General features: G+C 53.3%; 1 protein-coding gene and 1 long non-coding RNA gene across 3 annotated transcripts; one reads left to right on the top strand and one right to left on the bottom strand.

Annotated features, from left to right (window-relative positions):
* Positions 1-77: 77 nt before the first annotated feature.
* Positions 78-6,806, top strand: LOC140686918 (uncharacterized). 2 transcript variants are annotated; one of them, XR_012060924.1, is made up of 4 exons: positions 78-143; positions 4,894-5,044; positions 5,465-5,567; positions 6,399-6,806. It is a non-coding gene; the product is annotated as an uncharacterized lncRNA (long non-coding RNA). The 2 variants fall into 2 exon arrangements; XR_012060925.1 differs by lacking the exon at positions 78-143 and adding an exon at positions 1,311-1,357.
* A 3,911-nt stretch (positions 6,807-10,717) lies between these two features.
* LOC102530971 (cysteine-rich protein 1) lies at positions 10,718-11,108 on the bottom strand. The gene has a single exon (XM_006204214.3). It carries the CDS (start codon positions 11,093-11,095, stop codon positions 10,862-10,864), a length of 234 nt encoding a protein of 77 aa, XP_006204276.1. The 5' UTR covers positions 11,096-11,108; the 3' UTR covers positions 10,718-10,861.
* Positions 11,109-13,172: the final 2,064 nt, after the last annotated feature.

Below are 13,172 nucleotides of genomic sequence, written 5' to 3'. Positions count from 1 at the left end.
AGCCACCGGCTCTTCCGGCCCCTCGCGAGAGGGTGGTGCTTACCTTCCCGGAGGCGGGGCTCCGGGTGGGCGGGACTTCCAGGCGCGCCGGGCGCCCACCCTTGGCTCCGCGGAATGAGTAGGGGATCCGGCTCGGGCTGGAGGTGAGGCACCCGGTCCTGCCGGGACAACACCCACACCACAGCCGGGACACTCGCGGGCTGGGGCGCACTGGCCGCTTTCCCGAGCACGCCCAGCACCCTCCTCACCCCGACCCTTGGCCTGGCGCGCCCCCTGGCTGAGGGCCGTCACCTGGCTCTCCGCTGCCTCTCTTGGGCATCAGGGCTCCCCTTTCTTCGGCTGACACCCAGGTGGGCCCCCCAGGCAGGTGTGGCAGAGATCGGACTGGTCTCTGTGCCCCTGATAGCTAGTGAATTACTTTCAGGTGGTAGCATCCGTTGAAGGCAATTGAGAAAAGGGAGCTCTGGAGCGCAACTGCATGAGTTCAAATCCTGCTGCCGCAACGGTCAGTTGACTCCTTGGCAAGGCTTCTTGCTGCTTCCAGCCTCAGTTTCCTTATTTGTCAAACAGTGATAACAACAGGCCCATCCCATAGGGTTCTGAGGAGATTCCTGTAGGTAATCACACAAAGCACTTACTTAGCATGTGCCGAATGTGCTAAGTTCTCTGTGCCAGCAGGAGGCCAGGTTAGACCGTGGCCCTGGTGCTGTGCGCCTGTGGAAAAGGCTGCAGTTGGAGAGAGTAGAGTCTGACGGCGAGCCCAAGTAGGGTCCTGACAACCGGGAGACTTTAGCGCCACTCTAGAGAGCACTGGGAATTCTGAGCCCAGCTGGGAAGGGGGAGAACACAGTGGGAAGATGTCAGAAGGCATCAGAGATAAATTATGGCCAAAGGGCTATTATGGCTCAGATGGGGAGTGATGAGGTCTGCAGAGGAGGAAGGAAGGGTCCCTCACTGGGTATTCAGAGTCCTCAGGCCAGTCCCTTCCCTAGCTTTTTTTTTTTTTTTTAATAGAATAAGGAGGTCGGTGGGGAAGTGGATTCCTACAGACTTTTCCCACCCCAGACCCCAGAGCATCTGAGAACAGTGTCCTTTAGACCATCTATTGTCCCTGCCACCAAAGGATTTCAGTGTTTAAGGGTTACAAAGACTCTAGGAAAACCTTATTTTAAGGGGGCATCTGCAGGTGGGCTTAAGGGGGGTCTGTGGCTCCTCTTACAGTTGCTTTCAAAATGTGTGTGTCCATATGTGCATTTTTTCTGGGGGAGCATCTATCAGTTTCAATTGGTTCATCCACTCACTCTTTCAACAGATATGACTACTCTAGCAATCTTGGCTGCCTGGTTCTGCTACATTGGTGAGAAAAGGGAAAACCCCAAAAACAGCAGTCTTTCTCTTAAGGGAGGGGGAAAGACATATTAATAATAATATAAAAAACTGATGACTTCCAATTGTTAACTTTTCAAAAGTGTCTGGAGACCTTAAAAGGAAAAGGACCCCAGGGGGTGCAGCAGCTTAGCAGCTGTGCATTAGGCTCCCCAGAGGAGTTTGTAAAATGCAGATTCCAGGGCTCTGGACCCCCCTCACCGGCATCCTGGCTCCTGACTAGGGAGTGTAGGAAGGGTCCTAGGAATTGAACTTTTGGCAAGTCACCCTGGTGGTCCCTGGCCTCTCTGTGAGAAGCCAAGAGTGAGGGATCCTGCCTGTAGCCCCGTAGCTGCTCAGGTTGGGAGCCCTGAGCAGATCTTCCAGCCAAACCTAACCCCTCTTTCCCCTCTGAACTTGGCTTTGCCTGGCTCCTCTCTCAGGTGCTCCACCAAGGTGGGGAGTTCCCCATGAGGCAGCTGAGAGCTTGAGCAATTCCCTCCATCCTGAAGTGACTTCCCTTCCCAAGTCTGAGGTTAGAATGGGGCCTGGTGGCCAACTGGAGACTGCAAGTCCAGCTGGCCAACATGGGAAGCAGGTGTCAGGGAGGAGCCAAGGCTTCAGAATGCATGTGGGGGGTGCTACCTGGGGTTTGCAGAAGCCTGAACTGAGCACAGAGCTTGCTCACCTAGGACCCCTTCCTGCACTCCAGGTGGGTCACAGAAGGGGCTTAGAAGGGAACATTGTCCATTCCCCTGTTTTATGGCACAACTCTTCCTGGAAACCCTTTCCTTACTTGTCCCTATTACATTTCCCTCGGAGGCTAAACTTACCTTGGGAGATGTTCACGGCAGCACTGTTACCAGGGAGGAGGCCCTGAGAACAACCTGATGGCCACTGGGACTGGGTTCAGGAGGTTAAATAACTCAGGGCGCATCTACACCGGGAAGACCACGTAGCTGGAAAAGAGCACGATGTGGAAGGCAGCGTCAGGCACCAGAAGCAGAGTGCAAGGGAGAAGCAGGGAGCATGTGCGTGTATATGCACAGAAAACTTCTGGAAGGATCCACAAGAAACTGTTAGCCAGGAGTCCCCTCAGGAGAGAAATCTGAATTTTCATTGTATGCTCTTTTATAGTGTTTGGATTTTATTTTATTTTTAAAAAATTTCCTTTGGATATTATTTTTATATGTGCTTGGATTGTTTTTTCAATAGCCTTTTCCAGTTACTTTTTTGTTTAAGAGTTTTTCATGCTGTACTTTTTTTTTTTTTTTTTAGCAGAAATCCTGAGGATTGAACCCAGGACCCAGCACATGCTAAGCATATGCTCTGCCACTGGGCTATACTAACCCTCCTCCAGTTACTTTTTAAAAACCTGTTTCAAAATGACCCACGCCTGGCTTTCCCTCTTCCCAGAGCCTTCCCTGCTGCCCTCTCCCTTGGCCTCTCTCCACTTCATGCCCTGCTGTCAGCACCCACCATACTCTGTGGTACCAACCTCCTTATTTGTTGGACTTTCTTACTGGACTGAAAGATACTGGTTGATAAGGATTATGGAAGATACGGCATTTGGGTAAACTAGAACCCATGCTGAACAAGGAAGCTGCTCTACCTTCAAGTTGCTGATAGTCTAAGATCAGAGACAAAGATCCAACACTACAAAGCCTACTGGGATTACTCTGGGAAGAAGAGCCTTATCAGGACTCCAAAGATGGGGAGGAAGGGGAACAGATTCCCCCTCTTAACTCCCCCCAGGCTTGGGTGGAGTCCTTGTTCAGTCTCTTTCAGCTGTGTGAGCAGCTTGGCAAGTCATTTTGTCTCTCTGAGCCTCAGTTCTCCTCATCTGTGAAATGGGCACAACAGCATGCCCCCTCCCCCAGCACTTAGTGAGGGCTCCACAAAAAGGAGGGGGTTACACCTGTAGCTGGAGGCTCAATGCCTGTGGGCTGAGGGTTATAAGCAAGTACAGGAACTCCAAACTATGTCAGAGCTGTGGACTTCTCCCAACTTTTAAGTCTCCGTTCCCCACACCTCCCCAAAGTCTGGCTTTGAGGAGGGAGCCAAACTAGGGGCCTTTACGTTAGCAGACTTATAGCTCAGCTGCTGAGTACCAGCTGTGACACTGGTGATATTATTGCCATTTCTTATTTATTGAGGGCTGGCTCCATGCCAAGCAACATGGCATGTGCCCAGCATGCCTCAGCTGATTGACGCCCCCCAAGGACTGCCACCTGGGAAGAGGCTTTCTTATCTCATTTTCTAGGGAAGGGTTCTGAGGCTAGTTGCTGGGTTAGCCTGCTCCAGCCCCACGCTCTTGGACTCCCACCCAGTTCCACCCTCCTGGGCTCAGGAGGCAGCAGGGAATCCTGCTGACTCAGCCTGGCCTGGCCCAATTGCTTTGGGAAGAATTAGCAGATTTGAGGAGGAATTCAAGTTGTGCTTCACAACCCTCCTTCCTCCATTCTCTAAAATCTGGGTTCCAAGCTGGTGTGGCTGTGCGTGCATGCGTGTGTGTGTGCACATGTGCATACACATGTGCACGACACTCTGTGGGCCGGCCGGATGGGGTGGGAGCTGTGTTCTGGCCCCGCACATCCTCCTCTGGGCAGATCGGATTTGTTTGGTTCCACGGAGCCCTCTTATGCCAAGTGACTCATCCGCTCTGCTTGTGACGTGGGCTGGGGACTTGGGGAGGGTATTTGCTTTCCTGGGGTTTCTTTGATGGGGCCATCCAGATCCCTGGCAACCAGGCCACCTTTGGCCCCTGAATCCTGTCCGCTCTTGGCAGCTGGGCCAGGCTGCCAGCTCCCAGGAGGCCAGCACCTTCCAAAGGGTCACCCACACCCTCCCTGTTTGCTGTCATTATTTCCCCAGCAGCTGGAGAGGCACTGTCTCACTCCCTTGCTGGCTGCTGGCTCTGGTGTTTCTGTGAACCAGCCAGTTTGAAACAAGAAGGCCTGTTCCTTACTGCAGAGCCTTCTGCCAGGGCGGAGGCCTGGCCTGCCCTCCTGTGGGCAGCGCATTTCCCATCTCCAGCTGTAAGGCCTCACTCCCACCTGGGAAGCATTTTAAAATGCAGATTCCAGGGTCCCTCCTCTGAGATTATGGTTGAGTGAGTCTGCATAGGGCCCCGGAATCTGCATGTTAACAAACACATACCCTCTGGGATGCTGAAACATGTGGGTTTCTGGGCCACCCTGAGAAACACAGCTGTGAACAGAAGGAGATGGAACACAGGCTCAGGGCCTGGTCTACAGCTGCCTGGGAAGAGCCCATAGGCTGTAGCTTGAGGGCAACCTAGGTTTGAATCCTGGTTCTGCCACATCCAGCTGTGTGACCTTGGATAGGTGGCTTAACCTCTCTGAACCTTGGTTTCCCCATCTGTAAAATGGGGAAGAGCTAGTGCTCTGTGATGTGTGCAGACCACCTGGCATGGAGGTCCTTCTACTCCTCACTCTTTGAGGGGACAGGAGGGGGCTGGCCCAGTTTCACCCCGTGTTTTGTAACATATATTTACTTTTCTTACAGAACAATGCAAGGGATGGAAAATCCTGTTGGCCCTCCAGCCCAGATGCGCTTACACTCAGCCCTGAGCTGGGGGCCTGCTGAGCTCCCCACAGCCTCCCTGGGACCAGAGGAGAGGCTGGGCCTCGGCAGTAAGGACAGGAGAGGGTCCATGGTGAGTCATCCACTCTGCCTGCCCCTGAGTCATGCCCTGAGAATGTGCCTCAGGGCCCCACCTGCCTGGGGTCCCTGGCTGGCTGCCCCATCCTGGTCACCTCCCCACTGCCTGCCAGACAGCCCCAGCCCGCTGCCCACCCCCCAGGGAGCTACTGCTGGGATAACTCCCCTGCCAGACTCTCTGGATGCAGGTGTGCATCTGTCCAGCAGTCTGCTGTCAACATACTGAAACAGTTCCTGACCAGTGGTTGAACAGTGGCTACTTTGAGCCCCCAGTACCCCTGGCTACCCTGGCCTCACCCCAGGACCCAGTCACAGAGGGTTTAACCCTCTGCTCAGCAGGAGGCCCCTGGGACCTGGCCTCACTCACGAATTGGCATCCACTGTGGCCCTACCGCCCCTTCACCCCATCTTGCAGATCTGGGCCTCATCTTGAACCTTGCATGGCTTTCCAGCATAGCCTACTCCACGTCTCTGGACACCTCGTTTCAAGCCTGTCCCTGTGCCTCTCAGATCAGGCGGTAAGAACCACCCAGTGAGGAGGTCAGGCTGTCAGGGCAGAGAGAGGCTCTGGGTGGGGCTGGGATCCCTGCAGGACCAGCCACCCAACCGCAGAACTCCCCTCACCACAGCCAAGCCTACTTCCTCCCACCCCACCTGCCAGGGCTCACGCTGCCCCAGGGGCTACATTTCTGGGGCCAGTGTGTGACAGCCCCTGGGGATGGGATGGCCCAGTCAAGAGGTCAGGAGCCCATTCCCTCCTGAGCTTGGGGGCCTGAGTGATGGACAGTCCAGGCCACAGGGGACAGAACGCAGAATCAAATCAAATTTTAGCTTGAAACCAACCCCAATTGAAATCCTGGCTCTTCCATGCACCCAGCTATGTAATCTTAGGCAGGTGGCTTAACCTCTCTGAACCTCAATTTCTCCATTTGTAAAATGAATAAGAACCAGTGAGCTAAGATGTCACATCCCAGCTCCTCCATCTCCTAGCTATGTGACCCTGGGAAAATGTCTTCAACTCTCTAAACCTTGGTTTCTCCACCTGCAAAATGGGCACACTCCGGCACCAGCTCCTTAGGGTCTTAAAAGAATTCAGTGAAGTAAGACATGTAATAATAACAGAAAATAACAACTATTGTTGAGCGTTTACTCTAAGCCAGGCCCTGGGCTTAGTGCTCGGCCTGGGGAGTTGGCCCTGTGATTTCCAGCCTCACTGACGGGTGATAGACATACAACAAAGTGCACATATTTAAAGTCTACCATCTGATGAGTTTTGACACAAGCACCCAATGGTGGAACCATCACCAGAGCAAAGATGACAAACTGGCCCCCTTCTTCCCATTTTTCAGATGTGGAAGCAGAAGCTCCAAGACATTCAGCGCTTGCTCAAAGGGGTCAGGAGGGGCCTCAGGATTTAAACTCTGCTCTCTGAGCCAGCACGCTTGTCCCCACCTCCACCACCAGTGGATGGCACAGAGTAGGTGCCCAGGGTCATGTTGAGTGAATGAATGAATGAACAAGAGGGTCAAGGCACCGTGGTGGTCCCAGGGAAGGTCCCCAGAGGAGGACCAACCACGGCCTAGCAGGTCCTGAGTCAGAACCATGGTGGAAGAGAAGGGAATCATTCGTTCATTCATCCAATATTTATTGAGCATCTACTATGTGACAAGTCCTGTTCTAGGCAAACAGGATAGAAGGTAAGCACAATGGATACAGGTTCCTGCCCTCAGAGAGTTGGTGGCAGAGGACTGGGGTGAAGTTCCTGTGTGGGTGGTGGCATGGCTCCTATGACCCCAAGGACAGAGCACCCCAGGCAGACAAAGTCACGGAGAGGGAGGACTGGGGACACTGTGAGGAAAGTGGCCAGACCCCAGACTGAGGGTGGCTGGAGTCCTGGCAAGGAAGAGGGGGGAGACCCTTGCTGGCAGGGACCCCGGGTTCCTTCATCATCTTCCTTCCCTCCCAAGAGTCACTGATATTTCCACGGGAATCAGGCTCCCCTGGCCCCAAGGGGAGGATCATGACCTCTTGCCCCCACAGTGCCTCCCACACATTCACCATCCATTTATGGACCACCTACTGTATGCCCCACCCTGTGGACCCAGCAGCTAGCCAGATACGGCCTGCAGCCCCCAGTCTGGGAAGGGAAAGCGATAGAAAAGCAAGCGGACGACCACATTTAAAGAAATGAAATGACCTAAATGCCCATCAGTGGGGCAGCGGCTGATGAACGACGAAACGGCCTTGCTCTGGAAAGGTGGACCGGGGTCAGGAAGGCGAGGAGTGCGCAGGTCTCACAGCGAGGAAAGCCCAGCGTGTAGTAAGAGAAGCAGTCGGTGCTGTATTCTTGCCATTTGTGATTTAAAGTAGAGCTGCCCCTAATTTGGCCAGTTTGCCCTTCTGCCGGTCTACCTGGGTCTGGGCCTGCCTGGGCCCTTTGTCCACTCTCTCTGCTGAGGTCAAACATTCCTGCCCTGGACCCAGGAGGCCAAGCCACCTCGGGCTGCCCTCCCAGGCCACCCTCCGGTCACCAGCTCTGGCTTAATCCCTCACCCGGGCCCAGGACTTGGAACTGATGAGTCAACGCCAGTCACCTCTGGACAAACACCCCCGCCTCCTGGCCCTGGGGTCCCTGCTTCACTCCCTCCCAGCTCATCCTGTTCCCGAGACAGGGCCCAGCCTCTGCTGGTCCAAGGATGACTCGAAACAGCCCTGTCCCACAGAACTTCCTGCAATGATAGAAATGGTCCGTATTTTGAAGGAGGCACGAGCCACACATAGCCACTGAACACTTGAAATGTGGCTTGTGAAGCGGGCTGTTTCATTTTGCTGTTTAGAGTATATTTATTATTTATATAAGTAGATGACATGTTCAGATCCATTTAATTAATTTAATTAGCACACTGGGTAGCTCCAGAGAGTCAGCCTGGGCCCAGGAATGGAGAAGTGGACGACCTAGAACCCTGGCCTCTCCCCAAGGCAGGGGAAGCTTGGGGATGGTGCTGGCTGGGCAGCCAGGGCCTCAGGGACTGAGCTGGGGGGTAGGGTCCCTGGGGGTCTATTGACGAGGCCAAGCTTAGCTTTTGGTGCCTGTGGCTGCCCCCAACTCAACCTGCCAGACTCCTTGGTCTGACCCCAGCTTGGTGGGCAGAGTCAGGACCCAAGCTGACCTCTGGATGTTGGAGTCCCGGCTGCAGCGTCGTGGTCCAGCCTCCTTCATCCCTCCTGGACCTCTGACCACTGCACTGCAGCCCTGACTCTCCCTCTGCCCGTCCCTACTCCCCGGTACTATTCGGACTCACATGGGGGGCTGGCATCACAACTGATCTGCTGAAAGGCAATAGTGACACGTCCTGCCTTCAACCCAGAGGAGTCGGAGGCCATAGCTGTCCTGGCCCAGGTCCCCCTGAATGCAGAGCTTGAGTGCAGGATCTTTGCCTTTGGCAGTGACCTCAGGTCACAGGGGCAGGGGATGGGAAGTGCACACCAGGGGAGGCAAGCCAACCCAGAGTGCAGTCGCAAGCTGGGCCCCGCAGTGGGCTGATGGTGGCCCCCCAAAGAAGACAAGTCCAAGAACTAACTCCCTGAAACCTGGGAATGTGAATTTATTTGGGAATAGAGTCTATTAGATGTACTTAAACAAAAGAGGTCATCCTGGATTTAGAGTGAGCCCTGCATCCAACGATAGGGGTCATTATAAGAGAAAGGCAGAAAGAGATTGGAGACAAGGACACACCAGAAAAGAAGGCCATGGGATGCCCCAATGAAGAGAGATGGAGTGATGCGGTTTAAGGGTGGAGGAAGGGGCCACAAGCCAAGGAACCCAGCCTCTAGGAGCTGGAAAAGGGAAGGAAATGGAGTCTTCCTTCAGAGCCTCCAGAAGCAGCTAACTCTGTGGAGACCTGGGCTGTAGCCCAGTGAGACTGATTTCAGGTTCTGACCTCCACAGCTGTATGATGATAAATTTGTGTTGTTTTTTAAGCCACTAAGTGTGTGGTAATCGGTTACAGCAGCAGTGGGAAGCTCGTACACGAGGGTTCCTTCTTACTGCCCCCCAGGGGACCTCGTCCTCAGTCATCAAGGTGACTTTGGGCCCCAGGAAGGTCATGGGCAGAGGTTGGAGAGTAGGGGGCATTAAGTACACTCACGTTGTTGTGCAACCATCACCACCATCCACAACTTTTTCCTCTTGCAAACTGAAACTGCACCCACTAAACATTAACTCCCCCTGCCCCTGGCAGCCACCTTTCCACTTCCTGTCTCTGTGAACTTGATGACTTAGGTACTGCGTATGAGTGGGATGTCACAACATTCGTCCTTCTGTGTCTGGCTTCTTTCACTGAGCGTATCTTGAAGGTTCAACCATGATGAATCTTTTTTAAGGTGGAATAATTTCCACGTCACCCCCATTTTAAGGGAGACACTGCAGCCACATACACTGCAAGGATGCTGGAAGGTGGCAGGGCCAAAACTCACACGCAGGCTGACCTGACTCCAGCACTCACCACTTTGCCATTCAGCCCCTTACTCTGGGGCATCTTACCTTTGCTCTTGTTCCCTCCCCTCCTCGCTGAGAACTCCTGGGGCTCAGAGGCTTTTACTCACCTTTGGACACTGACTCCACATTCAGTGCCTGGTGGAATCCCAAATCATGCGTGTGTTGTGTGTGTGTGTGTGTAAGTGACTGGACTTGGGGGTGGGATGGGGGTGGGTGGGGCCTGGCTGTGCAACCTTCTGAGTCAGACTCCCACAGACTCAGCATCCACTGAATCCAAGCTGCCCAATGACCAGGACCACTGCATAGAGTTGTGCAGGCTACAGCATGCTCACCTTGCCAATGACCCTGTTGGCCCTTAAGGTTCCCAAAATCTAGGAGGTCTCTGAGCTCCACTCTTAGGAGGAGGAAGAAGGAGCACGATTAGAAGCAGGCCCTGGGACAAATGAGATGTGGTGCAGAAAGCAGAATGAGGGTTGTCGGGGTTGGGAGAGGGAGGAAGAAGTGACTGCTTGATGGGTACTAGTTTTCTTTCTGGGTGATGAAAATGTTCTGGAAGTAGGCAGTGGTGATGGATGCACAACTCTGTGAATATATTAAAAGCTACTGAATTGTACACTTAAAAGTGGTTAAAACTGGTAACTTTTATATTATGTGTGTTTTATCACAATAAAAAATGCCCCACTCTCTCTAGCTTCAGTGCCTTCCCAGGGCCTTTATGCATTCTAGGGCCCAGATCAAGGGCCACTTGTACCCCCACCAGGGTCTAGACCCCTGGACCTTCTCACTCCCATCCCCCTCCTTACCTTAACAGTGTCACACTGAGCTTTCCAACTGAGGACATTTCCCTGCAGGCTGCCTTCCAGGGGCATCTGTGCTTGGATTAGGCCCAGTGTTTTACTCAAATAAATGCATTTCTAATGGCTGAATTTCCTGTGGTAATGGTCCATTTGCAAGGGAGATATTCAAAGATGTGGGGTGGTTTCTGGAGTCTTCCAAACCCACTTACCAAAAGGCAGCTGTGGCTTGGTCATTCCTGCAGGGCGGGTAGGAAGCAGCAGATAGAGGATGAAGGTCCTGCCCCTGAGACTGACTTCATGCCCCTAATGTTCCCATGGAGACAGCTCATCTTTTTGGTACCTCAGTCCCGAGCCAGGATGCCTGCCTGGATATTTTTTTTTTTTCCAGGAGTCCGGGTTTATTGAGGGCATAGGGGTCTACAGGGGAGACCCAGGTGCTTGTGGGGAAGGCCTCCCTTCAGCCTGGAGGGGCAGCGGCCCAGCGGGCAGCCAGGGATGGGATCTCCAAAACCTGGGTTCACTTGAAAGTGTGACTCTCAGCTCCACCACGCCCAAAGCCTTTGGGTCCGAACATGGCAGCATAGCAGGGGTGGTTGCGATAGGGCTTGCCTTCATGCTCGGCGTGACCCCCTGAGGTCAGCGTCTTTCCACATTTCTCACGCTTCAGGCAAGGCCGATGCCAATTCTTTCCGAGGGAGGTCACCCGCTCAGCAAAGTACACCTCCTTGTCGCACTTGGGGCACTCGGGCATGGTGACGCCGGGCGCGGGACTCCTGCCTGGATATTTTTGCAGCTCAGGCTGGGAAATCACATCTTCCTGGGATTCCAGCTGCAGCCCTGGGGGAAGAAGTTCCTTAGTACCTGTGTGACCTAGGGCAAGTTACCTAAACTCTCTGTGTCTTAGTTTCTTTGTCTTTAAAATGAGGATTAACAGAGTTTTCACCTTAAAAGGTTTTTTTTGTTTCTTTTTGTTTTGCTTTAATTTAGGTATAATCAGATAACAAAAAATTAATCATTTTAATGTGTACAACTCAGTGGCATTTAGTGCATTCAGAGTGTTGTGCAACCAGTCTCTGTAGAGTGCCAAAACATTTTCATCACCACAGAGGTTATTTTCGAGGACTTAATGTGTGAATGTTTGTAAAGCCTTAGACCTGTGCCTGGTACAGCCTGTGTCAAGTAAGGGCTCAATAAATGGCAGGAATGATTGGTAGTAGAACAGTGTTGGTTATAGGAAGCACCTGGCAGGTGCTGTTACTAATTCTCTTTCTTTGGCTGTAGAAGGAGGGAATTAGGCTCTCCCTCCCCCCCCCCAGCCCCATTTTCCACTTTGAGCTCTCTACCCCTGCAGTTGTCGCACCCCTTCCCCCAACCAGTAGTGTCCTCCCCGGTTGTGGGAGGGGCGGCGCTGACTAGCCGGGAGACTTGAAGCCTCCCCGCAGTCTCAGGGTCTCTCCTTTGCTCCTCTTGGCTTTTCTTGGACCCCTCTCTACCTGCATCTCTGGTGCCCGCTCCAGCTCCCCCAAGATGTCACCTTCTGTGGCAAAGGAGACACGTGTAGGGGTGGCCAGGAAGATTCTGCCCCGGTGGAAGAGAGTAATGGGAGTGGGAGCACGACCACATCTGGGAGGAGCTCTTATGAGCAGACCTCCCCGGCTTCTGAGCGCACCTCCTCCCTCCCAGGGCCGGCGTTCACTCCAAGATCCTGGGATCCCCAAGCGCTGGGAATGACCTGCGATCTGCCAGCCAGCACTACCAGACGTGTCCACTTAGAAGAACCAGCTTGTTAAATGAGCACATTCTTAGGCTCTTTGAGAGGTGCCCTGGAATCTGCATTTCAACACGCATCCTGCCGAGGGGAGTCTTAGGAGCTGGAGAGCTTGGGATAGACTGTTCCCTCCTATTCTTTCCGGAGTAAACATCCCGCTCAATGGTTACTTTATGCCAACTCAATACCTTTCGTGCTGTAACAACAGCCGACGGTGTGTGAATGCTCGCTAACGCCCTGCACTGACGCCCAGGAAGTTTCCTTGGTGAACCCTGGGTACAGCGAAACATCCCTGGAGGCTCATCTCCCCCGACAATTCCCCTTCGTGACGATCCAGGAGCCATGGGCTGTTGTTTGCTGCCACCTTGTGGCAGATGTGGGAACTGTGCGCTCCATTTCCATCCTTGATCACCTTAATCGAGAAAACGCACTGAGCGCCAGGTCCCCAGTAAGATCCTGCAGAGCGGGGCAGATGCAGTCTCTAACCTTCACAGAGTTCACAGTCTCCCAGGTCAGACCCACAAATAAATAAAATGAATAAATAAATAAGATGATTACAGAGTGTGACACATGCTAGGAAGGAAGCAAGCGGGCTGGTTACCACGAGGTGCAACAATATATTTGCTAAACGGAGCGTTGTCTGTCTCCCTGTTCATCGTCTCCCTGCTCAGGACTGTGGGCCACGTAAAGACATGCCTACTTTTTGAGTCCCTCTTGCAAATGGGTGAAGTCACCCAGTCCTGCTCATAGTAGGTACTCAGTAAATGTCGAATGAATGAATACACGGATGACAAGAGTGTCCAGAGCCAGCTTCTTGGCTCCTCCAGGCCGAACAGATGGGCAGAGGGCAGGGAGGGCTATGGAAGGGAGGCTGGGTCTTCGGGATCCTGGGAGGGCTGGAAGGGTTTGCCTGTGAGCTAAAGTGAGGATAATGGGCAAACGTCACGCTCCCAGGAGAGCCCCAGTCCACCCTATTTTTAACCGTACCCTCCCTCTGCTCGCTTTTGAACCCCTTCCCTGTTTATTTTTTTCACCTTAGCATTTTCCCCTGTCTCACATA

The sequence above is a fragment of the Vicugna pacos genome, chromosome 18, assembly GCF_048564905.1.
Source record: "Vicugna pacos chromosome 18, VicPac4, whole genome shotgun sequence".
NCBI classification, from domain to species: Eukaryota; Metazoa; Chordata; class Mammalia; order Artiodactyla; family Camelidae; genus Vicugna; species Vicugna pacos.
The sequence above is the reverse complement of the archived record's forward strand: the minus strand, read 5'-3'. Positions and strand labels throughout refer to the sequence as shown.

Bases quoted from the DNA above. Each gene is read 5' to 3' on its own strand.
- LOC102530971 (XM_006204214.3), bottom strand. From the start codon at position 11,095: ATGCCCGAGTGCCCCAAGTGCGACAAGGAGGTGTACTTTGCTGAGCGG.